General features: G+C 33.0%; 1 protein-coding gene across 1 annotated transcript in view; it reads right to left on the reverse strand.

Moving 5' to 3' along the window:
- Positions 1 to 26,677, reverse strand: part of Cad96Ca (tyrosine kinase receptor Cad96Ca) — a 348,405-nt gene that overhangs the window by 51,613 nt on the left and 270,115 nt on the right. The window contains exons 7-8 of the mRNA XM_073956230.1: positions 24,960 to 25,099; positions 9,154 to 9,259 (exon numbers count right to left, since the gene is read on the reverse strand). Coding sequence (XP_073812331.1) covers positions 9,154 to 9,259; positions 24,960 to 25,099 — 246 coding nt within the window. The remainder of the gene's footprint in view (positions 1 to 9,153; positions 9,260 to 24,959; positions 25,100 to 26,677) is intronic.

The raw sequence follows: 26,677 nt of genomic DNA on the forward strand, positions 1-26,677 counted from the left end.
TGACGCCGTGCACACACACGTTGCGCCGATAATGGAAAATACATATTTTATTATCGACCCTTCGCTATCTTTACTATTTTGGGTACGACATTTGTTCCATTATTTATGGCCGACAGTTGATTATTTTTAGACATAGATTCTTAGACGACATGCTTACAAAGAAATCTACCTGACTCTATTTACACAGAAAAGAGTCTTCTACAAAATTCACCATCACTACTCACTCACTCACTCACAGCGAAGTCAAACTTATGAAAATGCATAACTTTTGTTTTCTGGAAAACAAGTAAAAAGGTATCAGTCGAATTCAGTCTGTGTGAGTTGAGACATTTATCTACAGACAGATCGAATACGGGCTACGAGGGCGGTTCGGAAACTTCTTAGCCTATCAATGAAAGAGAATAGTTAGTTTTTCAAAAATATTTTAATTTTTCAATATAATCTCCTGAAACTTCAATACACTTAGTCCAACGCTTTTCTAGCAATTCTATCCCTTGATTAAAATAGTTTTCCTCATGGTCTTCAAAATAGTGGTTTACAACTGTAATTGCATCTTTACTTGAGGTAAAACGCTTGCCAGCAAGGAATTTTTTTAGATTTGGGAAGAAGTAAAAGTCACTGGGAGCTAAATCAGGAGAATAAGGTGGGTGGTCAAGCAACTCGTACTTTAATTCGTTGATTTTAGCCATTGTTAAAACACTCTTGTGCGCTGGTGCGTTGTCTTGATGAAAAATTATTTTTTTTTTTTTGTTGTAAGCCAGGACGTTTTTCTCGAATTTGTACATTTAATTAATCCAAAAGATTGCAATAGTACTCTGAATTTATTGTTTTACCCTTTTGCAGATAGTCGATCAATAAAATACCTTTGAAGTCCCAAAAAACCGTTGCCATAACCTTACCAGCCGATTGAATTGTTTTTGCCTTCTTTGGGGCACTTTCTCCAGCTTCAGTCCATTGTTTGGATTGTTCTTTTGTCTCTAGAGTATAGTGGTGGATCCATGTCTCATCAACAGTTATAAAACGACGCTTAAAATCCATTTTATTTCGCTTAAAACGATCCAAACAAGCTTGAGAAATGTTTATTCTTATGCGTTTTTGATCGACTGTTAACAAATGCGGCACCCATCTTGCAGAAAGCTTTTTCATCTGTAGTTCTTCATGCAAAATTAAATGGACTCGATCATTTGAGATGCCCATGATATTAGCAATTTCACGCACTTTTATTCGTCGATCATTTAATACCATATCATGCACTTTGGCTATAATTTCTGTTGTTGTTGCTGTTTTTGGACGTCCACTACGTGGTTCATCTTCAATGCTTGTACGACCACGTATAAATTCAGCAACCCAATTTTTTACTGTTGCATATGAAGGAGCACTTTCACCTAACACATTCACCATATCATTATGAATTTCTTGTCCCGATAAACCATTTTTATGTAAATATTTAATGACAGCACGCATTTCTAATTTTTTCATTGTAAAAAAATTGCGGATGCGTCTTTTTTGAACACCTGTTTCTATATGAAGGAGTTGCCAGATCGAAACAAAATTTAACATGTGTTCATAACAGAGATGAAAGTTTCCAAAACACTTAACTTTTTTCTGTTTATATCGCGCTTTTTGTGCTAGGCTAAGACGTTTCCAAACTGCCCTCGTACATAACCAAAATATTTTTCGATTCATTTATGATATTCATACTTATCCTAACTGAATTTAGTTCATTTTTGATTAAAAATACTTTATATTACTTATTTTATGCACGCGCATATGAATTGTTTGGTAAGTATGTAAGTATATCTATTAATGTTTATAGAGATCGTGTTGCTCTTTTTGGAGTTCTAATAGTTTTTGTTCAAAAAGTTTTTTCATGAAAGTGTTTTTGTACTGTCCTATTATGTATAAGTTGCTCAGCTCCTTGCCTTTTAAACTCCATAGTTTGTTATTTTATATTATCGTTTATCTTATCAAAGGCCCTATACATAGGTTTAGTATTTCACTCTAAATTTTTCCCCTCCTTGGTCTCCTCTATTGTGGTTTGCAATTCTTCTTACAATGTATTCAGCGTTTCTTCAGACATGAATGTTTTCACCGATTTTTGCATGTCATTTGGTTTACTTTTTCTTTTTCTGGAGCCAGTAGAAGTTGATGGAAGTTTTTTTTTTACTGTGTTCTCGGTATCACTCATATCTGAAGATGTGACCGCACGTTCTTTTTCTGCTTCTACACTTTGAAATACAAAGGTCCCACTATTTTCTATTCCATCCACCACAATCCACAAAGCCTGACCAAGCAATCGTCTTTGCTGGATATGTACGTTTGGCTATATGGACCACCTCCTGTTGTACGTAGCCAATTTCCGTTTAATTGTTGATTTTTTGTCAATCCAAACCGCATCTGTTCATTTAATAGGCGACCCAACGCTATTAAGATTGTCAGCAAGAGTTTGCGACAGATTCTCGTTCTCCGTTCTGTCTCCTTTAGCAAACTCTTTGGCGAAATAGGGATGCTTTTCCATATAATCTATTAAGATATCCTCTTCTTGCTGGTTTATATGCTTTCCCCTAAACAAATAAAGGTTTTTTTGAAATTTTGCCTGTTGGGCGAAGATCATTTTTAATTATTTTTATAAAAAACACATTTGCATTTGAAAAACCAAAAGTTCTAGGACAGATAGGCCATTCCACAGTCGATATGTCTGAAGAGCTGCTCAACTAACAGCGAAACCAGGTCACATAATGTGGTGACTGTGTGTTCGAGTCCTTGGCTTTCCTTTTTCACTTGCAAAAACATTTCGATCATCAAGCTTAACTCTAAACGAGAAAATTTATAAAAATAATTAAAAATGATGAAAAACAGGCTGAGCCCGGCTGGGATTTGAACCGACGTCCGTGAAAACATAAGAAAAAAATGTTGTCACGGCGTGTTAGCGTTCAAAGCCAAAACTCATAACTTCAAAGGCAGGGCAAAAAAGCGTTTGTCATGGAGAAACATACAATTCAACGGTCAAATATCCGTTATTGTATAAAAACACATTTGCATTTGAAAAAACCAAAAGTTCTAGGACAGAGAAGCCATTCCACAGTCGATATGTCTGAAGAGCTGCTCAACTAACAGCGAAACCAGGTCACATAATTTGGTGATTGTGTGGGTTCGAGTCCTTTTAACGTTTTTTAATATGGAAAATACGTGGAAGGGCATGCTAATTAAGATTGTGATAAAGAATTAAAAAAAGTTAGATGTGACAAGAAATTGTAGGTGTAGACATGTAATGTATTTTTTGTGTAGTTTGTATAGTAGTTTTGGAATAGAACTCTCGGTATCGCGACGTATCCGCGGAACTATATATATGTGGTAGCAGGTATTAGTGAGTACTATGTATATGTGTAAAAAATGTATCTGCGTATGACCGCGAAAACTGATAGAAACCCATTAATAGATATCGTGACACTTAAAAATTTGGATTTTTTTTAAATATTGGGCTGGGAGTGGGACTTGTCAATATGACACAAATTGGCAAATTTGATAGTAGACAGGCCTGAAGAATTTTCTTTATATATACAGATATATTTATCTGATCGATCAGAATCAAATTTTCTGTATGTGATTCTTTAAGAACAGGACTTACCGTATCAAATTTTAGAGCGATCCGATGTAAAATGTGACCTTTTTGCGGCTTAAATATAAAATCGGATCCAATCATATGAAACATATATATCTATATCTGAACCGATTCCTACCAAATTTTGCAGATTTATTTTTTGCTCCTTATAAACATAAAAACGAAATTTGAAAGGTTCAGCTGCTTCCAGTGACTTGTTGCCTCAAAAACCTGTCACTGGGCCCAAGTGTATTGTTAGAACGCAACAAAAGCTATTTTCATGTTGGAACGTTTGTTGAGCAGCCTATGCCAATGTCTGATATCCCTGTATAAATATAAAGTTCATAATTTGAATATAATTTGCCGATTTCAGTTAGAAACACAAAAAATTCGGATGAAACAAAGTCGTGTTGACCAGTGTAATCCACCACAAGTGTATACAACAATTATGGTAATCCTATACACCCACAATTCAAGCGAATGTGGTTTTAAATATTTGTTGATACAAATGCTATGTAAATGATATTATTAGCATATAACAAGTAAGAACGGGACACGTGGACAAAAATCGAAAAATGTATTGCGATTCTCTAATGCCCGTAATTTCTAGCCCTAGGTAACTAGGTAGGTAGCTACCTATTAGTTATCTTTACCTACGCGTTTGGTAATTTCTACGTGCCATTTACCGAGGCGTGTAAATTTTGAAAACATGTGGTAACATTGGTGATTTTCATTCGTGATTTCGTAAAAATATTGCCACATATAAGTGTTTTACAATTTTTAACACATTGGCAAGGATCAACCAGGCAAAATCCTTGGTGTAAGTAACACGGCCGTTTTCGACCCGATAACGTTACCTATGGATTGAAATTATGAAATTGTGCTTACAAGGGGGATACCTATGAACTCATAGATAACTACGCGTAGAAATTAGGGCATAATATGAAAGAATTTTGTCGATATGTGCATCCGTAATGAAGTTATAGCTCTTTAAATATAAAAAAAATTCCCCGGTAATCTAAAGAGATAATCATATGAAAATTAGGCGACGTTTTAAATAACAATTTCCGAAAATTTTGTTGATAATATTAAAAGTTTCGGATGGGGATTTGATGGGTGGGCGATAATATTGTATTAATAATTTTAATACAATAAGTTTACTTCAACTAGACATGGGCAAAGTACCGATATCAAGAATTAAAAATTTAAATTTTATAAACAATATATAAATTCTTAATATTTCATAGAGTAGATCTTTGGATTGCCACCTTGGATCTTAGTTTCCGTTAATTGGACATCTCTACCGAAGCGAAATGTCTACAACCGTTCTGCCCATCCCTGCATCTGAGATATATCAATATTTTAATGAATATTTTAAACTATACCTTTTATCTTCCTTTTAAAATAGAAGGAGTTGGCCTGGGTTGATGCATTTTTGTACCAGTACTTATGATGGCATAGGAATGAAAAATTCCAAGTTAGTTAGTTTATAATTATAAATATTTTTTGTAAAAGTTTATCACATCTGACGAAGGATTTGTGTAAATTGTTATGGTGGTTCTATCCTTTAAAACATGCTAATATTTTGACGGTATTTGTAGGCAAATAATGGTTGGTTCCATTCAGATGAACCAGAGTGTATATTAAATTTGAAGGCAGATATATATGAGGGCTATATCCAATCTTTACCGGTTTTTGTGAAAATCTGTAGCCTAAGAAAATATAACGTATTAAGGTTGAAGGCTACTCGATCAAAATTGACCGAGTTATGGAAAAATCGGGAAAGATATACGTATATGAGGGCTATATCCAAATCTGGACCGATTTTTGTGAAAATCAGTCAACATACTCAGGGGCCTGAGAGAATATCACAATTAAAATTGACCGTGTTAAAAATATATATGGGGGCTATATCCAAATCTGAAATTTTTCATTCTTATGCCATCATAAGTACTTGTGAAAAAATCCATCAACCTATGTCAACTCCTACTATTTATGTCCACTTTTGTATGGAAACGGCAACACGGAGCAGCGTTAAGTTCGGCCGGGTCGAAATTTTTATACCCTACACCACCACTGTATTGATGTAAATATTGTAGTATCATAGTACACATTGACTAGTATCATCGCATCATTTCTCTTTATATCCCGTTTGCACTTAACCGGATTTAATAAACCGACTGGGTTTCAAATGCCAATTCTATAGCGCAAGCGTCAAAAATATCCTCATAAAGAAGATTAACCCGGCAAGAAGCTCTAATGCAAACGCCGTTTAAGTCTATAGTGTAAACATACCTCGTTTATATAATATTGTGTAAACATACCTTAGTCTATAAGATAATGTTAACGTACCTAAACGTACGATAACACTTGCCCCCTACCCAATCTTTATTTCCTTAATACCTTGTTAGGGGCCAGAGGCGAATTTTCAGGAAATCGCTCTAGAGGCCAAAATTATTTTCATTGTTGTGTCTAAAAAACGAATCCTACAAAAATTTTTGAAAATTCGCCTTTGGCCCCTATACAAGGTATTATGGAAATAAAGATTGGCCAGGGGGCAAGGGTTATCGTGAACCGATCATCATACATTTTTTTTAGCCACAATAATGAACTGGTACAGTTACAAAGAAAATTGACCTTTGGTCCCATACAAATTACTATGGAAACAAAGATCCCTCTGTGGGCATGGGTTAGCGTTAACCGATCGCCATAAAATTTCACATATAAGGTTTTTGGATCAAATGGGAAAATTTAGGAGGTATGCGTTTCAAAAAAAATTTTGTAATTTTTTGGGCCGCCCTAGTGGCCACTCAAGAATTGGTTATTAATTGTTGACTCTCGCGGGTGTGTTGTGTGGAAATTTACGGTTCACCAATGACCACGAAAAATGGGGGGGGGGAAACATTTTTGAACGAACCACGCATCAATCGCAACTGTGATACACGCTAAGAATAATAAATATAAATCAACGGCATAACCAATAAAAAGAATACTAAATCAAACAACTAGAGTGTTTTACTAAACTCACCGGCTAACTAATACGTTAATGCCCGTAATTTCAACGTCTGGGTAAACGGGTAGTTAGTTACCTATTAGTTATATTTACCTACGCGTTTGGTAATTTCTACATGCCATTTACCGAGGCGTGTACATTTTGAAATCATGTGGTAATATTGGTGATTTTCATTCATGACTTCGCAAAATCATTGCCACATAGAAGTGTTTTACAACTTTTAACACCTTGGCAACAATTAACCAGGTAAAATCCTTGGTGTAAGTAACACGGCCGTTTTTAACTCGGTAACGTTACCTATGCGTTGAAATTATAAAATGTTGCTTACACGGGAGATATCTGTGAACTCATAGATAGCTACGTGTTGAAATTACGGGCATAAGTATAATCCCTTGGAGGAGAACAATATCTTAACTGATGATAATCACTTTATACTGATAAATTTCTGTGTGGAGGTTTTCGAACCATTGAGATTCCAAAATACTAAGTTACATCCAATTCAGAAGGAAAATTTAGCAACACTCTTTAAAAGAGCTCATCCTTGTTCTTTCTATCCTCCGACTGAAACCCAATACCAAATTACGGCAATCTCGGTTCGAAAAGTTAGCAAAATCCTCTCGAAATACATCAAACTGCGCAATACCGGTCCACGGGGGTTATGATAAAACCTACATATATACGTTTTTTATATTTTGGGAACGCAAAATTCCAATTACCAACAAATTCGGTAGGAAAATGTGACTAACCCCATGTTTTTGTAACTACAGTCGGACCTCGATTATCCGTGATGGTCGGGACCGAAGGCATTACGGATAATCGATTTTCCCGGATAATGAAGGCAATGCTTTTAAGCAGTTTTTGAACATTATATGTGTGTCTTTTTACTTACTAAATGTTGCTGAAACATTTTTTTCAGCAACTTTTCCTTTATACAACTGTCAAAATTTGAAACATTTGTAATAATTATTACTAATTATCACGTAAAAAGACACAGCTATTCTTAATTAAAAATGACCTAATATTGTACAATAATATGAAAATCTGCAATTTTTATTAAATTTTTTACGGTAATCCACCAAATTTTAGAAGGATAAATAAATATCATCATCATCATATTCATCTGAATTGACTTTGTCCCATGGTTTTTGTGATACCATAAATACACAAATTGTGTAATACGGGAGAATTTCCAGTTTTCGTTTATTTACCTTTTGTTTGCTTAATCAGATTAATTGGAAAGTGTGTTTTTACTCCCGGGTAATGAAGTTTAAACGAAAAATAGAAGAAATGGAAAAAAGTCCAACATTTCTTTTCTATCACGGATAATGGAGGTTCCCGTATAATCGATTCACGTTTTTATTATAGCCTTTTGTAGGGTTAGGCGATGTTTATATTATGGCCTTTTGCAGGGTTAACCTTCCTAATGAGGATTTATTTGAAGTATACGCAAAGGAATTGACATTTGAAACCCAGTGGGTTTGTTAAATCCAAAAGTACTATACAATCTTCAAATGCTGTCCGATTTTTTGCAAGGATTGTTTTGTACCTGTTATTATGTTTTGTAACTATGTAACAAAATATCGAAAATACGTGAGTGTCGTCCTATGGGTGCCTATACCGACATATTTCTGGTGGAATGTTTATACCCCCAAAGAAGACTAAATACTAAATGTCAGCCATTTCGGTGGGATGTTGAGGCCACAACCTTCAAAGTACCGAAAATCGGGCTATACTAGGTGGAAAGTTTTATACCCCAATGAAGGCTAAATCCAAATGTTCGGGATATATATTGAGGCTAAAACCTTAAAAAACCGAAAATCGGGAAGTACCGTTTCATGGAGGATATATGAAGACGTGGACCTATACGGACAAATGTTGGTTGGAAAGTTTTGTACTCCCAACGAAGTCTTATTACCAAATTTCAGCCATTTTAGTGAGATAATGAGGCTAATACCTCCAAAACACCGATAATTGGGAGGTACCGTTCTATGGTGGCAATGTCAAAACGTGGAGGGTATAAAAAAATTGACCATTTACGAAAAACTTAACTAAAAATATTATAAATTCATTCCTATATTTTTTTTCTTGACTCTGTCGTCTCATTATGCGAATGATTCATAGAATTTTATTTCTCTATTTTTTGGTAAATAAATTTCATAATCTTCCATGCCTTCATTGTCTACAAATATAACAATAGCTTCCATTTGATCCAAAAACCTTATATATGCAATTTTATGGCGATCGGTTTCGGTTGGCCCGTGCCAACCTAGCAAATTTTGTTTCCATAGTAATTTGTACGGGGCCAAAGACAGATTTTCACAAAAATTCTCTAAATTATGGTCCGATCGATGAAAAAACATTACCAGTTCATTTATTATTGTGGCTCAAAAACGATTTCTACAAAAATTTTTGAAACCCGGCTGCCATAAAATGTCATATATAAGGCTTTTGGATCAAATGGAAAAATTTGGGAGTAGGAAGTAAAAAAAGAAATTTTGTTTTTTTGGGTCTCCTTGAAGCTTATTATTTTTTCACTTACACCTCGAGATGTCAGAAAATGCATTCCATTTGCTACTTGATACATGAATGACGTCAAATCTCCTGACGTTAATGTATTTGATTTTCCGTGAGTGTTTCCATAGTTTCTGAAAAGAAAAACAAATATAAAAACTAAGGGCAACCACAAGATATAATAAACATAAATAAATAATATAAATTAAAATTAACAAATAAGTATTATGGCCGGAAGGGGCGACCATCCAACATTTCACACTCTTACACACGTCGTTATTTGCATAAAACACACATTCAAAAACCAACAAATATTTTCAAAATGTGCTAATATATTCCTATATTCCAACATCTTCTGAAGTAATGGAAGTTAAAGTCTTCCAACGAAGACCTTATGAGCACCGTCACCAAGTGCGAAGTTCCATACGCCATTTTTTACTTTTTGAGATACATGTGCTTTCTAGGGTTTTACGGTATGCTCTTTCGGAATTTTCGGCTTTCTACTATCTGCTCTAGTTTCCGAGATATCTATGCTTCGACGCAAAAGCCCAACCTTTTTCAGCTATAAAATTTAAAATTTTTGATTTAGAAGTTTTTAATTTATTGAGGAAAAGATGGAAATTTGTTGTCAATTTGATCCATATTGTTACGAATCTAACTGATTGATTTAAGTTAATTTAGACGAATTTCTATTAATCTATGAACATTTACTTTATTTGAATCAAATTTACAACAACAATTCCTCTATTACAGGGTCGAGCTTCTTTGCTTAGACCGTATAGTGAGGGCGCCCACTGAGTTGTTTTTGCATTTGCTTCTCTCTCTCACGTATAGTGTAAATGAATGAAAACAAACAAAAACATAATGTGGTTGTTGTTTTTTTTCACTCATACGTTCATACATGTCTTCGCTTTGGTTGTATTTCTGTGGTCGTCGCTGCTCTATAACATCGATGCTCAAAATAAAAAAGAGAGTAAAGTAGTGAGAGAATCACAAGAAAATGTGTATCAACATTTAGTGGTTGCTAGACCTGTGACCAGTAAACATGTGACGGGTGTGTGCGGTTTTGTTCAGTGTCCCCACTAAAATTATGCGTATATCCATGCACATGTTTACTTGTCGGCTGCTCAACGACGACTGATTGTTATTCTCACATACGTTAACGTATATGGATGATCTTGGCTGCTCTATAAGAATTCCAATCACTACTTTTCAATATTTGCTTTGATATTGTTATTGTTGTACGCTTTCAGTTCTCTCTCTCTTATTTTGGTTTTGATTATTCAGTTATTTTACAATTATGACGTCATTGTAAACCCTCGTGCTCCCTCGTATTTGTTTACCGCTGCCGCATTGATGCGTTGTTTACATTAATTCGTCTGTTTGTATACGAGTATGTGTATCTGGTTTTCGTTTGAACATTAGAGAACCTCCCAGATGAGGGGTGCTGGAACAGTCTATGCCAGGCACGCGCTTCTTTGCATGACGATATGTATAGTGAGGGCGCCCACAGAGTTGTTTTTGCATTTGCTTCTCTCTCTCATGTGCAGTATACGTGTACACAAACAAACGATGAACATCATGTGCTTGTTGTTTTTTTTTTCACATGCATACACACATGCTTTAGTATTGATGGAAATATTATGGGCGACACTGGTCTATGCATACGCAAGCGGGTATAAACACGGGTGTGCAGCGGGTGAGAGTTTAGTTTTGAATTTTATCGCGACTAGTAAAGAAGTAACTGAATAGAGTAAAGCTGTGTGCTTATTATTTACTAGAGTTAGTTGTGTGTCAGTAGAGAAATAAAGTCTTGTGTGAATAAGTGAATAACGTCAATAAAGCGCTGTGGAATCGTAATGCAAAACGAACCCTATTTTATTTCGTAACTTTTATATTCCAATAGGTGCCCGGACATAACTCCCACGGACATAACTCCCAAAATGATTTTGGGCGTTATGTCCGCTGCGCTTTGCGGACATAACTCCCGAAATTCGTTGGGAGTTATGTCCGTGAAACGAAGCGGACATAACACCCAAAAAAATTGCGGACATAACTCCCAACGTTTTTTTCTTAATTTATAAATTATTTCTTTGCTTAATTTTGAAATTTATAGTTATACATTTTTTTTAAATTTTAAAGTAAAAGTTAGAATGTAAGCGAGAGATACTTGTGAGAGTGAGAGAGATACTTTGCACTGAGCGGACGTGTTTTTATTAAGCTCCGTCTAAAAAATATATTTCGCGGTCATTACGAACATTAAAGTTTAGTGAAAGTGATCAATACACAATTTAAACAACGCTTTTTTGAATTATTCAATTAGAACTTCAATTCGATGTTGAAAAGCATAAACATTTTAAGAAAAAAGATTGTTATTGTGATCGTTTGTTTAGTGGATGCATGAAAAATAAATAAAAATACCAAAGGAAACAATGCAATTGAGAGAGTGAGAGTGTTATTGAAAATAAACGTCAAATTAATTGGATAATGTTCTAAAATGAGATTAAATCTAAAAATGTTAAATTAATGTTAAAAATAAAAAAAAGCTTTTTTTTTATTACCCCAAATCCCTAAAAATATTGCTTGAAATACGCTTTGAAAATTATAAACTGTGGTGAATTTAATCAGCCTAAAAGTATACTCTAAAATCTTCTTAAATTTGAAAGCTAATACACACATATCAATATTTAAACCGGAAATTGCACACTGAAATAATATAAACATGCCATCCACTACGGGACGAAGAAGTGTAAAACACAAAAAGATTTTATGTGGCCAGTGTAAGCTGGAAGTGGTTGAAAATAAAGACGATTTTATAGAATGCGATAATAGTTCGAAAATATATCATGCGAGATGTGAAAAAATTGATAAGAAACGATTCGAGCATTTACTGAAAAATAAAGATGAGGAGTTTTTATGCCAGTTTTGTAGTGGAGTTAATAAATCCAACATTGAAAAACAATTACATCGCATGGAAGAAAAGCTTAATAACATAGATCGTCTGATGGAATCGGTTGAGTTCATGTCTTCTAAATTTGAAAATTTGATGAAGAATACATTCGAAAATAGTAAAAGAATTGAGAATGTTGAAAAAGAAAATATAAAGCTTAAAGGTGAAGTAAAAACACTCCAGGAAACGGTGAAAATGTTGAACGACCATCGTGTGAAAAAAGACTGTATAATTAATGGAATATCAGTTCAAGAAAACAAGAATGCAGTAGAAACTGTAATTGAAATATCAGAAACAGTTGGTGTTGAAATCAGTGAAAGCAATATTGATGAAGCTTATTTTTTAAAGAAAAACAATTCAAATAATAAAAAGCAATCCTTAATAGTGAAATTCAACACAAAGTCAACGAAAGATAAACTTATGGAAGCTAAAAATAAATTAAAAAATAATTATAATACTAAGCAAGTGTATATAAATGATTTACTGAGCAAAGAATCACTAGAACTGTTTAATTACGCTAAATCCCTAAAAACCGTTGGATACAATTATATTTTCACGAAGGGAAGCAGGATATTTGTAAAGAAAAGTGCCATAAATAAGCCGAAGATTATACACACGAAAGAGGATGTTGATGAAATTTTACTTGAAGCTACTACAACCAACCTACGAAGTAGAAGATCCATGAGACTTTTGCATGCCTCTGATGATGATACAGATGACAACGATGGACAAGCCGCATTTGTATCGCCAGATCAAAGAAACTAATTCAAATTATTATCCCGTATATGTATTATTATGTTTTTAATAATTTCAATCAATAATAATGATTAACCAAAACTATTTTGAAAATTCTGATTCATTTTCTGAAAGTTTAATACTAAATGGTGAATATAATTTCAATATTTTATCTGTAAACATCAGAAGTATTTCGTCGATTAGTAAATTTAACAAATTCAAATTACTAATATCAGAGTTTCCTGTTTTACCAAATGTGATAGCCATTCAGGAAACATGGTTTCACAGTAACCAAATTCAGTTGTATAATCTTCCTGGATATAACTCAATTCACTGTTGTCGAAAAGACGGATATGGTGGAGTGTCATTTTATGTACGCAGTAATATATCATATGTTGTAGATCTTTGTGAGAGTAAAGCATACGTCGAAGCCATACGAATATCGTTAGATAATTTTGTAATAAATGGAGTTCCTCTAAAAATTACTACGTTCTATCGCTCGCCGAAATGTAATACGACTTCATTCCTAACATATCTTGAAAACGAATTGTGTGGTTGCTGTCGTACAGCATCAATAGTTATTGGGGATGCTAATATTGATTTGCTTGAAGCTAGTGGGTTTTCAGACATATTCTCGACTTTATCTTCAGTAGACTATGAGTCATGCCACACATTGGTAACACGTCCAGTAAGCAGAAAGTCAATAGATCATGTCTACAGTAACGAATCAAGAATATTGAATGTCAGCTCAATAGAATGCGAGTTATCAGATCATAATATTGTATGGTGCAGTTTAAGAAGTAATATTCGAAGTAGCGAAGTGACCACTAAATCCATCAAACAGTATAATTATAATAACATAGCCGCAAGTATTCAAAATTATGCTGCAAATTTCACTTGTCTAGGAAATCCTTCTTCTGATATGGAACGTTTTGTAACTACAATTACTGAAATTGTTAATGAAAACACTACAGATAAAGAACTTAAGGTACTATCAAAAACCCTGTTAACGCCTTGGGAAAATAAGAACCTACAAGCACTAAGAGCTTTTAAAGCAAAACTTTTGGCAAAGAGGAAACGAATTGGAAGAGATGCGAACAATGAATATACGTTGAGGAACGTTAGCCGAATAATAAAAATTGCTAGTCGCATGAGTATGAATTCATATTTAAGCAATAATGTTGAAAATTTTAACCAAAATCCACGCAAATGCTGGCAATTTTTGAACGAATGCTTGGGAAGGAAGCTCAATAAGGAGATACTATTAAGAAATGATATGGGAGAAGTTGTTGATGACAATGCTGTTAAAACGAACACTTTCAATGACTATTTTCTGGATATTCCAAGAATGTTAAGAAGTAAAATACCATACAACGTTGGAGACCACTTTAACGATTTGCATAGCATAACACAATGTCCATCAAGTTTTTGTTTATATTATGTCAATAGATCGGAGATTGATAGTTTAATAGCAAATATAGATCCTAGTAAAAGTCCTGGTCATGACAGAATTTCCGGCAAAGTGTTGATTGCTTCGAAGGACTATATTAGTGAGCACTTAACATCAATATTCAATAGTATGATAGACACATCAATTTAACCGGAGATTCTTAAAATATCTAAGATAACTCCTATTCCTAAGTCTGGGAATGCAAGCAAAGTTTGTGATTTCCGTCCAATAGCGTTACTATCATTATTTGATAAAATATATGAAAAAATAATATATCAACAGTTGTCGAACTTTTTGGAGGAGACGGGACAGATGTATGCAAGACAATATGGATTTAAAAAAAGAAGCGGCACTCAAGAAGCAATAGTAAATGTGGTAAACTTAATATGTGAGGGACTGGATTCGAATTTTGGTGGTGTCGGTGCAGTGTTTTACGATCTATCAAGAGCGTTTGATTTGGTCGATCATCAGATTCTGCTATCCAAGCTAGCACTTTATGGAATTCAAGGGAACGCGCTAAAACTAATAGCGAGTTATATTGCGAATTGAAAACAATATGTAGAAATCAACGGCATTAAAAGTGATATTGGTATTGTGGAGCATGGAGTACCGCAGGGCAGCGTATTGGGTCCCTTGTTATTCACAATTTATATAAATGACATATCTAATTTAGATCTATATGGAAAACTAATTATGTACGCAGACGATATTGCACTTCTGTATCCATATAATCACGAACTAGTGCTAAAATGTCAAATGGAGCATGATGCTAATCTTATCATGGAGTACTGTCGATTGAACAAACTTATAGTTAACTCTAATAAGACGAAAATTATAAGGTTTCGACCCCGCTGTTCACAACATGACGCAACATTTAATATAACAATTGCCGATACGATTATTTATGAGAGTCTATCTCTTAAGTATTTGGGAATATATATGCAACATAATCTAACATGGAATCTGCATATTGATGAGTTAAAAAATAAGATTGCTCCTGCTGTAGGAATTCTACATAAATTCAGACAAAAATTTGATACCAGAACCAAACTTTTATTATACAATGCATTAATACAAAGTCATCTAAACTACATGGCACTGGTCTATGCTCATAGGAAAACTGCGCAATTGAAATCGCTCCAAAGAGTACAGAACAAAGCTCTTAAAATTGTTTACAATTTGCCAAGGCTTTACCCAAGTTTGCAGTTATATAGCAATGTAACCAAAAACATATTGCCATTGTATGGTACTTATAAATTACAACTGATAACATATATATATATAAAGCAATTAATAATATTGGCCCACGTTCCATTCATTTTGACGTCAATCAAACTATGATCAACACCAGGAATAGAGCAAATCTAAGAGTAAAAAGATGCAGACTGGAAACATCGAAACAAAGAATAGAGCACAGTGGGTGCATAGAATTTAACCATATACCCGACAACATTAAAAATCTTTCAAGAATTTCTTCATTTAAACGAGAAATAAAGTTATACTTGTTAAGAAATATCGAAATACTTCTGATGTAAATTTTTCTTATTTCCTTAAATTTTCATACCAGTTTCATGTGAATTGTTTCCATATTCAAAATTTTAAATGAGATAATACAGAATCCGTTCTTTATGAATTTTTGTACTTTTAGTAAGCCCCTATAAAGCTTCAAGGCGCTGGGGCAACAAATAACTTTTGTAATGAATTAAAACAGAAATAAATGAATTCAAAAAAAAAAAAAAAAAAAGCGGAATTATACATTTGAGAAGTCCTAAGTGCTAACCAATACCGAAGTATCCACAAAATCCTCTTGATTTCATAAAATTATTTAAAAACGAAATTATGCCCAAAAGAAGAAATTTTAAATTGTAAAAATATTAGTTAAGAAAATCGCGCAATTTTTTCAAAAATATTTTCGTTTTTCAGAAAGTATTTGAATATTTGTACAAACACTTTTTATATTCCTTAATTGTGAACATATTTTTGTAAAAAAATACGCAATTTTTTTTCAAAAATTTGTTGGCATTTTTTATTTTTCTTTTCTAATTGTGATAAATATTTCTGTAAAAAATCGCGAATATTTTTACAAAAATTTTTATCATCTTAAATTGTGAAAATAGTTTTTTAAAAAATAGCGCGATTTTAATTTTTTAAAATATTTTAGCCTGCGGCGCTTTTCGTTTTTCAGAAAGTATTTGAATAAGGAACATATTTTTTGTAAAAAATCGCGCGATTTTTTCAAAACTATTTTCGCCTGCGGCGCTTTTCGTTTTTCAGAAAGTATATGAATATTTTTACAAAAATATTTTATTTTCTTAAATTGTGAAAATATTTTTGTAAAAAATCGCACGATTTTTTTTTCAAAAATATTTTCGCCTGCGGCTCTTACCGTTTTTCAGAAAGTATTTGAATATTTTTACAAAAACTTTTAGTTTTTCTTAAATGTGAAAATATTTTTGTAAAAAATCGCGCGATTTTTTTTTTCAAAAATATTTTCGCCTGCGTCGCTTTTCGTTTTTCAAAAAGTATTTGATTGAATATTTTTACAAAAACATTTTATTTTCTTAAATTGTGAAAATATTTTTGTAAAAAATCGCGCGTTTTTTTTAATATTTTCGCCTGCGGCGCTTATCTTTTTTCAAAAAGTATTTGCGAATTTTAAGAGAAACTTTTTATTTTCCTGCAGGCAGCATTTTTCGTTTAAAATAGGTTTCAAGGCAAATTTTGAATATAGTTCGACTTGAGTTGGCTATTACTTATTTTGTAATTATTTTTTTTAAAAAATTTAAATCAATTATAAATTATTTTATGAAATGAAAAATGCATATGAACTTAAAGTTAATTTTTAAGATTTTTCTTATGTATTTGAAATAGAAATTGCATTTAAATAAAAATCACTTAAATTTTAAAAACGGACAAAACGATTTTGGGAGTTATGTCTGTCGGGAGATATGTCACGGCACCATTCCAATACATAATCCTCTATATTTTTGAAAATATGTTCTATGTACTATTATTAATAATTCAAGTCAAAAGTATAAATAGTTTCTTTAGTCAGCTCCACGCAGTTGTGACGCAAAACATTAAAATGTGATTATCTCAAAACGGACAAATGACGTAAGAAACATTTAAGCATAACATCGCTCAAAAAAATCGTTGTATCGAATGGCAATTTCGTTATTCACGAAAAAATTATGTGGCAACAGATTGTTAATAAATGGTTTCGTTAATTGAGAAATAATTAAAATTTATGATTTTTTTAAATAAAAACAACAGTTTTATTATGTTTAAGTGTTTTTAGAGAGTTTTAAAGTGTCTAGTTTAGTCAGTAGCCACACGCGCAAAATTTGGTGTAGAAAAAATTAAGTTTTTGGGTGAGAGCGGGGACGTGCGAGTACAGAAGGACTCTTTTCTCTCCGCTCTCCCCAAAAACTCAATTTTCTTTACCGTACATTTTGCGCGTGTGATTACTGACTTACATAAAAGTACAATTCCACATGCAAAATCATTTCATTCCAAAAAATTATTTCGTTTTCTGAAGAAGCTAAAAACGGAATTAATTTCCATTTGTTTATTTTTACATTTTTAATAATTTCTTTGATATAGCAATTAGCGCAAAAGACAACTGAAATAATATTTATTTACATATTTCAATTCTCTTATGCCCAGTTCGGGCCTAACAGCCTGTTTAAACAGGAAATATTTTTTACAAAAACGGACTGTTTTAAAATGAAAGTGTCCTGTATAGCGCGTCTGTAAATCATTTCCACATCATATGCATATGTTTTCAGCGGAATTTGGCAACGAACATCAAATTTCGGCTCAAAACGTTGGATCTCTTTCCATCGTTTTTTTTCAGACTTTTTCGTTCGTTTATTTTTGTTATGAAAACCAAAAATGTGAGGAAAATATGTGGAACATCAAAAGTTTCGTTTGTTTGTCACACATACACAAACAACATTTAATACAAAAACCAAAATGTGTTTTCGTTTGTCAAATAACGAACGAATCGGAATTTCTTCCTTACAAAAAAGGGCTGTAAGTCTGTATACTACAGTGTAATGTTAAAATAACAAATAAATTTAAAATGATAATAAAGTACCTAAGTTGCAATAAGGGAGAGATGTTTGAACTACTCGAAAACAGTAAGTACTATGTATAAAATTTGACAGTAACTGTAAAAAACTATATAAATAGAAAACATTTTGGTTGATTGAATTAGTTAATTGAATTCCATTCAGGAATGGAGAGCATATTAAACTACTGCAAAAGGAATGCAATGCTCTTCATTATAAAAGTAACTAGCAGAACCGGGTCCGCGTTGCTGGCTCGTCGTTTTCTTTTTTAATGTCAACTTTTTATGGGCTTTATACAGTACAATTCAAAGATAGGTGTTTTCTACGTCATTCCTTCAGGTCCATTGTCAAACCGAGTTATTCATTAAGGATTTTAAATTTATCAACATATTTTATCTGTAATCTTTCCTTTCTCCAACGGACTTTGTCGGATTTTTCCGTCCCATGATGCTGTTTAGGAACGTCCCTGTTCCCTATCTTTATCCTAATAAATATAAATTGGTGGCGTTTTTTTATTGGGATAGCTGATGCATTTTTTTTCAAAATAGTCTGGCTTAACCCTACTGTTGTTGTTTTAAAAATTTAAAACAACTAATTTATTAGTGGATAAAGTTGGGCATTTTTCACCAAGTAAGGGAAGACTAGTTTCGAATCTCGCCACAGAATCTTATCAGTTCCCTTGTTTTTTCTTTGTGGGTATTTTCCACCGAAGTTATTTTTTAATAACTTCTTCAACAAAAAACTTTTATACCCAAATATCGATCATCGGCTCGAAAAATAAGAGTGACCAAAAAAAGCTCCAAAGAGAGGTCTTTCCTTGGCAACCCCATATAACCCCAACGAAAGTGTTTGCAAAAGAAGGCAATCCCGGAAAATAAACGGAATATATTTATAAAAGTATAAAGAAAAATTGATTAAGTCGATCGTTGCTGATGAACAGATCTACGCACTTTCTACAGTTGAACCTCAGCAATTAAGGTAATTTCTAAATATATCGCTATTCTTAATAGGGAAAGTACCGAGCCTCCTCCTAAATTTATGCCTACGCGTACCACACATTGCAAAAACTTTCGTGAAAATAGGTTAGTTACTTTTCGAGATATAACATATTTAAAAAAGAGGCCGTTGTCGGGGCTTCGGGCTCAACTAATAACATTTGAAGGGGGACACAACCTTGTTGTCTTGTTAATTAATATGGCGATGACTTCATAAGTTTACAAATCTACCTATTTTTAAAACAATAGGGCCCTCCGAAATTCATTAACAACTATATTGCCTATTTTCCACACGAGTCATTCCTGAACATTTTCTAAAAAGTTCATGAAATTAGGTTTTCAAGATATAACATATATATTTAAAAGAGTGGGCGTGGCCGGATATTTTGGCTTCAAATATCTACTCATTGTCTCTCAAAATCAACGTTCAAACCAATATGGTCAAATATAGCATATATAGCGATTAAAAAAGGACGTGGGATGGTACCGCATCCCTCTCGAAATTCATAAAAATATTACTATTTGCTACAAATTTCATGAAAAGGGACCAGAACAATAGCAAAACAAACGTAGAAAAGTAGTGATTGGAATTCTAAATAGTAATTGTTGTTGTAGGTTTTATTAAATAAAGTGTGTACATATATGCAAAGAAATACTCATAGCTTCTATAATATTGACATTTTTGTTGTTTTATCAGCTATTTTATAAATAAAAATAACAAAATGCACAGTGGGGTTGGATGCAATTTTCGTGATTTAATATTGTTACGAATGTTAATTTAATGTTATTTAAAAATTTGAATTGTAAAGTTATATTACGCAGTCACTTTATTTTAATAACAACAACTACCATGTAGAATTTTCTAAATAAATCCAGTTCTTACTTTACATGTTATTGATGGATTGATTGTTTGTATTGTTTTCATTTGTTTTGCCATAATCATGCAACTATCTGCTGTATTTCTTAGCATTTGTTGTACTTTCCTTTATGCTTGTTTTGATAATTATGACGTCATTTCGCTTCTCTTGTAATTTTTGCTCTCGCCCGTGTATGCAAGTGCTGTAGTTTGCTTAGTGCAAGTGTGCTTCTATGTGTTTGTTGCACAGATTGCTTCGCGGTGTTACCAGGTCTGCTTTCTGGAGAAGAAGGGATGGGCTTTAAATACAAGGGAATTTTTTGCAGTTGAGTTAGTTGTCTTTTAGACGTCAAACTGAACACTCGGTTAAAGAAGAAGTAAAGGAATGCTGTGTGCTTAGTAATTACAGTCGGTTGTGAATAAGAGCAATTGTTCCACAAACATCTCAGAAGGGACAAGGAAGACTTCTCTAATATCAATGAGTGCACCCCGATTAATATTAGCTCAATGATATGGGACCTACTGTTTATCGTCGAGTCAGAACGGTGTCCAAGTTGGAGTTGCCTTCTACCGGCAGCAAGGCTGAACTACAAAAACGGCTGTTGGAAGAGTTCGAGCGCCGTGGCCTGGACATCGACACATATCAATTCTACGGTAAGGATGAAGTAGAATTTTCGGAAAGGGGCGACTAAAGGCTTGAGGAAGTTCCGTCGGTAGCTGCCAGGGGTGAGGATTTAAAATCGATGCTGGCTATGATGATACTTGAAATTAGGAAAATAGAAGGAAGCTCCAAGGAAATGAAAACTGACAGCATTAAAATGTTGAAAGAAATATCCAGAAAGAACGAAGAAAACTCCAGAAAATCAGAGGAAACATTTGCCAAATTCGACGACAAATTAGAGGAAAAATTGGATGAGAATTCTAAAAAATTAGCAAAAAACTCGAGGACATCACATTAGTGATCGAAAAGAGGATAGAAAACGTCCGTTTAATGATAAATTTCTGGCTCAAGGTGAGAAGATTCTGGACATAGAATAGAAAATTTCGGAACTGGAAATCAAAGGCGGTCTAGTGAGAGCTATTCATAACACGCAAAAAATCAATCGACGTCGCGTCAATGTGTTCAAATTACAGTTCGAGACAGTGGCTTCAAGAGATTCTTGGAACGACAAGGCTGTAGCACTCCTTATGGCATTGAAGGGCAGTGCTGCTGATTTAATACAGACTATTCCTGCCGTTTCTAGAAACAGCTATGGAGATATAATGGCTGCTCTCGAACGTAAGTAGTGGTGAATATAAGCAAGAGATCTACCGAATGGAACTGAGGGGAAGGGTCCAGAAGCCAAATGAGACATTACAAGACTTTGCGGCTAAAGTAGAGCGGTTGGCGCAGTTGGCATATCCAGGACAGACACATCCATTGGTGGATCGCATAAAGATTAAGACTTTTACTAGTGGCATTCGTGATCCAGAGATAAAGTTTGCCGTGTCATTTGAGCTGGCCCAAGAAACCAAGAGGTTATTGGTGAAACATCAAGAATCCCCAGAACATTGTCGACCTGATGAAGGATGCACTAATGCGGTTAATAAATAAATTGCAACGAGGGGCTAGCAGAACGAAGAAGACTTGGTATAACTGTCGAAAAGTTGGACACATTGCACGGAAATGCAGATTACGACGACCAAGGCTCAAATCCGCCTCACCGCCTTCAAAAGCGATGACCAACTGGTGGCCAAAAATCTGGAAAGAGAAACGTCAGGTGAAGTATATTCCGCCAATTATGATCTCTATAGCCGTAGTCCAGCAGAAGAATCACAACTTAACGGTTAAAGGCTTCATCTATGGTGAATTGCGTACCTTGACATTGGACTTTGGTGCAACAAAGTCCATTAATACACCGGATTTGGTAAAAGTGAAGGTATGGCCGTTAAATGGAATAAAATTGCGGACGGCCATTTTATTTTAAAAACAACAACTACCATGTAGAATTTTCTTAATCATTCCAGTTCTTACTTTACTTACTTTATATGTTATTGGTGTGCTTTTGTTTTCACTTATTTTGTCATAATCATGCAATTATAACTTAGTTTGCTATTTTTTTCATTTGTTGTACTTCCTTTATGTTTGTTTGGCAATTGTGACGTCATTGCGCTTCATTTGTAATTATTGCTCTCTCGCCCGTGTATGTAAGTGTTGTTGTTCGCTTAGTACAAGCGTGCGTCTGTGTGTTTGTGGCACAGTTTGCTTTGAGGTGTTACCAGATTTGCTTTCTGGAGAATTCCGGAACAAAAAGTGATGGGCATTAAATACAAGGGAATTTTTGGGAGTTGAGCTAGTTGTGTTTAAGACGTCAAACTGAACAGTCGGAAGTAGTAAAGAAAAGCTGTGTGCTTAGTAATTATAGTCGGTTGTGAATAAGAGTAATAAAGTAAATAAAGCATTGTAGAACCGTAATCTAAAACGAACACTGTTTTATGTATCGGGAAATAAAACAACGTCTACCCGAAGATTAGTTAAACCTAATTCCGTAACAATGTTTAAAGTCATTTTTTAACAATGATTGGATTTTGTTGTATTAAACACTATCAATTACAAAAACATTAAGTCCTATTTGGTAGTGGAAATCGAATATTGTCTGAATAATGACTATTTTTCTTAATTTTTACAAATGTGTCAATACAAGGTTTTTGATTTCCTTTGTGTTTTGCTGTGGTGATGCTGCTCAGCAAAATATTTCAGTATATTTTCAATTTTTTTTTGACCAACGCTTCAAGGATGTCATGTCGGAATTCATTAACATGAGAATACTCGATGCTTAAAGAGTTCAGGTTTTCACTGGAAAAATCATATATATATATATATATATATATATATATATATATATATATATATATATACATATATATATATATGTTCAAAAGACATATAAGAGAAAACCCCTAAAAAATCTTTAGTAGCAAAAATGTAATTGCCACTTTGCAGCATTTTGGTTGAAATTTATATAATTAATATTTTTCTTACAACACCGATGATCGTCCCACACGTTTGAGATATCAGAAAATAGAGTAATAAAACTAAATTTTCATTGTTTTATTACATGAAACTCCTGAAGAATTATTATATCAAAAATCAACAAACACTAAAAAATGATTAAAGTTTAAATCTAAAGTTTTCAGTGTACCATAAAATTATTTTACAAGGAAAGTATATGTTTGGAAAACTTGACTTTATATTTATACCCAGCTAGCATTTGGAAGTGAGTTACTCACTTCCTCTACCAAAAGTTATCGCATTCTGAACTTCTTTTCTATAAAAGAGCGATACTTTATCATTTTACAATAACAAATGTATTACTGTTCAAATTAGATCGATCTGCAAGAACTACCTAGTGTCACAGAAGAATATGAAAATTCTGCATTTGATTGTTTACACAAACAATTTATATTGTTTTACTATTTCTTCTCGTGAGAGAGATACGGTGAGAGTTTTACAGCTATTCCAAGTATTTGAAAAGACCAACAACAAGAAAAATATCATTCAGTTTAATATTTCAAGTGCGAAAGGTACGGGAAAGTGAAATTTCAAATAAATATAATTAATAATTCAATATTTAATCATTAATAAATTGAAAAGTATAAAAGTGCAGTGATTAAATGATTGTGACTGACAATAAGCAGACAAATAATAATATGTATTGTGTATAATGTGAGTGATATTTAGAAAAGAAAAAATAAATTTCATTTTCTTTATCATAGAGTGAATTTGAATATAAGAAAAAAAAAACAAAAAATCCAAAAAAATCCAAAAAGTCAAAAGTGCCAACAGTACTTATTACACTCATTCGACAGAGAAAATTAAAACAAATAAGTTTGCAGAAATAATGATAATATAATAGTGGTTTATGAATACTAAAATTACTAAAATTTAATTTGACTTTTAAAATGTACACATTTTCGATTTTAATTTTTGTTTTATTTATTTATTTTTTTTTCTTTTTTATTTATTTATTTATTTATTTATTTATTTATTTATTTATTTATTTATTTATTTATTTATTTATTTATTTATTTATTTATTTATTTATTTATTTATTTATTTATTTATTTATTTATTTATTTATTTATTTATTTATTTATTTATTTATTTATTTATTTATTTATTTATTTATTTATTTATTTATTTATTTATTTATTTATTTATTTATTGGTCATTGCCACTATTTTATGGTAAAATATGCAATATCTTTCAAACAATGTACTTATTTGTCGCCTAAAGGTACTATATCCAACAAGCATTTTCTATCGCCCATTTCCCGAAGCAGTCACTCCCGGGCGATAGAAACACACATCCGCGATATCGCATTCTAATTGATGTAGGCACACCGTTCGGGAAGAAATGAACCACGCACTCGTTTCCTCATAAATGTGTCTCATGCGTTGTCTTTGAAAGAATCGCTTTAGTCCAGAGTCGAGAGTCACGATGGCGATATTTTTATGAGGAAACGAATGCGTGGTTCATTTCTTCCCGTACGGTGTGCCTACATCAATTAGAATGCGATATCGCGGATGTGTGTTTCTATCGCCCGGGAGTGACTGCTTCGGGTAATGGGCGATAGAAAATGCTTGCTGGGTATATGTATATGAAGAACCGAAGGTATGTAATAATTATTTTTAACAAGTATACCGAAACTACCAAAATTAGTGTTTCGAGAACTTACTTCACAGATTATTTTAATATGTAACAAATTCAACCACAAACTTTATAAAAATCTTACCGTTCTGCTCGAGATGATCTTAAATAAGTTTGCAGCTTTCCCTTGTTGACATATTCTATTATAACAAAGATTGGATCTTTATCTGTACAGCAGCCTAAGAATCCAACTACGTTCACATGTGGCTCAAGTGACTTCATTACCTGAAATAAAATACGTAATGCATATGACATAAGTTATGGTTAAAACATGACATTGTTGAGGGATATAAGTTCTGTTACAACAACTAATCTAAATTTTACAATTTGTCCAGAGTACAATTATAATTGTCTTTTTTTAAGTTTTATAGTGAAGTAACACTATATTTAAAATCTCATTAGCTTTTATAACAATGAATTAAATAATTTCATATCATATACTGTATCCTATTTTTTTCGAGATTCTACACATGACAGAGGGAAATAACAAAATGCAAAATAGATCAGAAAATAAAATGTGAATGAAGCACCAGGACCTGACCTTATTCCAGCTGAAATATTGCACATCAACACAAACAAATGTGAAGAGTATAGTCTGATTAGTATTAGAGCCATGCATTGGAACCTTTTCTGATTCGAATTTAAGCAAGAAATGGGGACTTGAGATTCACTGTTAACTTACATGTACTATTTCAGAAATTCTTATATATATATATATATATATATATATATATATATATGCGGAAAGGATATAAAAAACAAATAAACAATATATAATATGGAAATGACAAACACTGAAAATTTGGTCGCACTAATACCAATTTTAATCAATATTTATTTTTATCTTAGTACTGTACGTACTGTACGTAACCCTTACACATTAACAGCGAGATCAACGTTGCACACCAATACACACCCTAACTCCAAAAAATAAAAATTCCAGCACTGTCCCTACACCCAAAAACAAATTGAGTACCATTAAGTAATTTTCGTATACTTATGGTACGTATTTCGACTACATATCTCAGCCATACACGGACATTAATACAAAATAATTACAGTAAATTCCATAATAATTACAGTAATTCCAAATCTCAAGATTCCAGCTGTATCCGTTCGTCCAATTCCAAATTGTACCAAACTTAGTATCAAGTCGAACTCTTCGTACCCATAAGTAAGATTTTCCAAAACTACCTCAATCCTTCACTTTAGTAGTAATCTTACTTCCAAATTTCAGGATTCAAACTCTATCCGTTAAACCAAATTAAAATTGTACTATATTTAGAACAATTTAGAATTTTCGTACCAATTTTCAAAACTTCCTCAACGCAACAGGGCTACAATAATCATACTTTCAAATTGCAGGATTCCACCGCTATCCGTTCACCTACATACAAATTGTATTAAATTTAGTACCATAAGTTTGCTTTTTCAAAACAACCTGAATCCTACTCTTCGACTGTAATCGTAATTCCAAATTTCAGGATTCCAGCTCTATTAATTCACCCGAATCCAAATTGTATCAAATTTAGTACCATTTCTTTCCCAAACAAAAATTTCAGGATTCCAGCTCTACCCGTTCACCCAAATCCATATTGTACCATATTTAGTACCATTTAGTACTTCTCGTACCCATACTCCTACAGTAATCTTAATTCCTAATTCCAACACTATCCGTTTACTAAAATTCAAATTGTACCAAATTTAGTGCTTTCTGTACCCATAAGTACGAATTTCCAAAACTACCTCAATTCTACTGTCCGGCAGTAATCTTAGTTCCGTTCATCCAAATCCAAATTGTAC

The sequence above is a fragment of the Musca autumnalis genome, unplaced genomic scaffold (assembly GCF_047663935.1).
Source record: "Musca autumnalis isolate F117 unplaced genomic scaffold, ASM4766393v1 scaffold_1, whole genome shotgun sequence".
In the NCBI taxonomy this organism is placed as follows: domain Eukaryota; kingdom Metazoa; phylum Arthropoda; class Insecta; order Diptera; family Muscidae; genus Musca; species Musca autumnalis.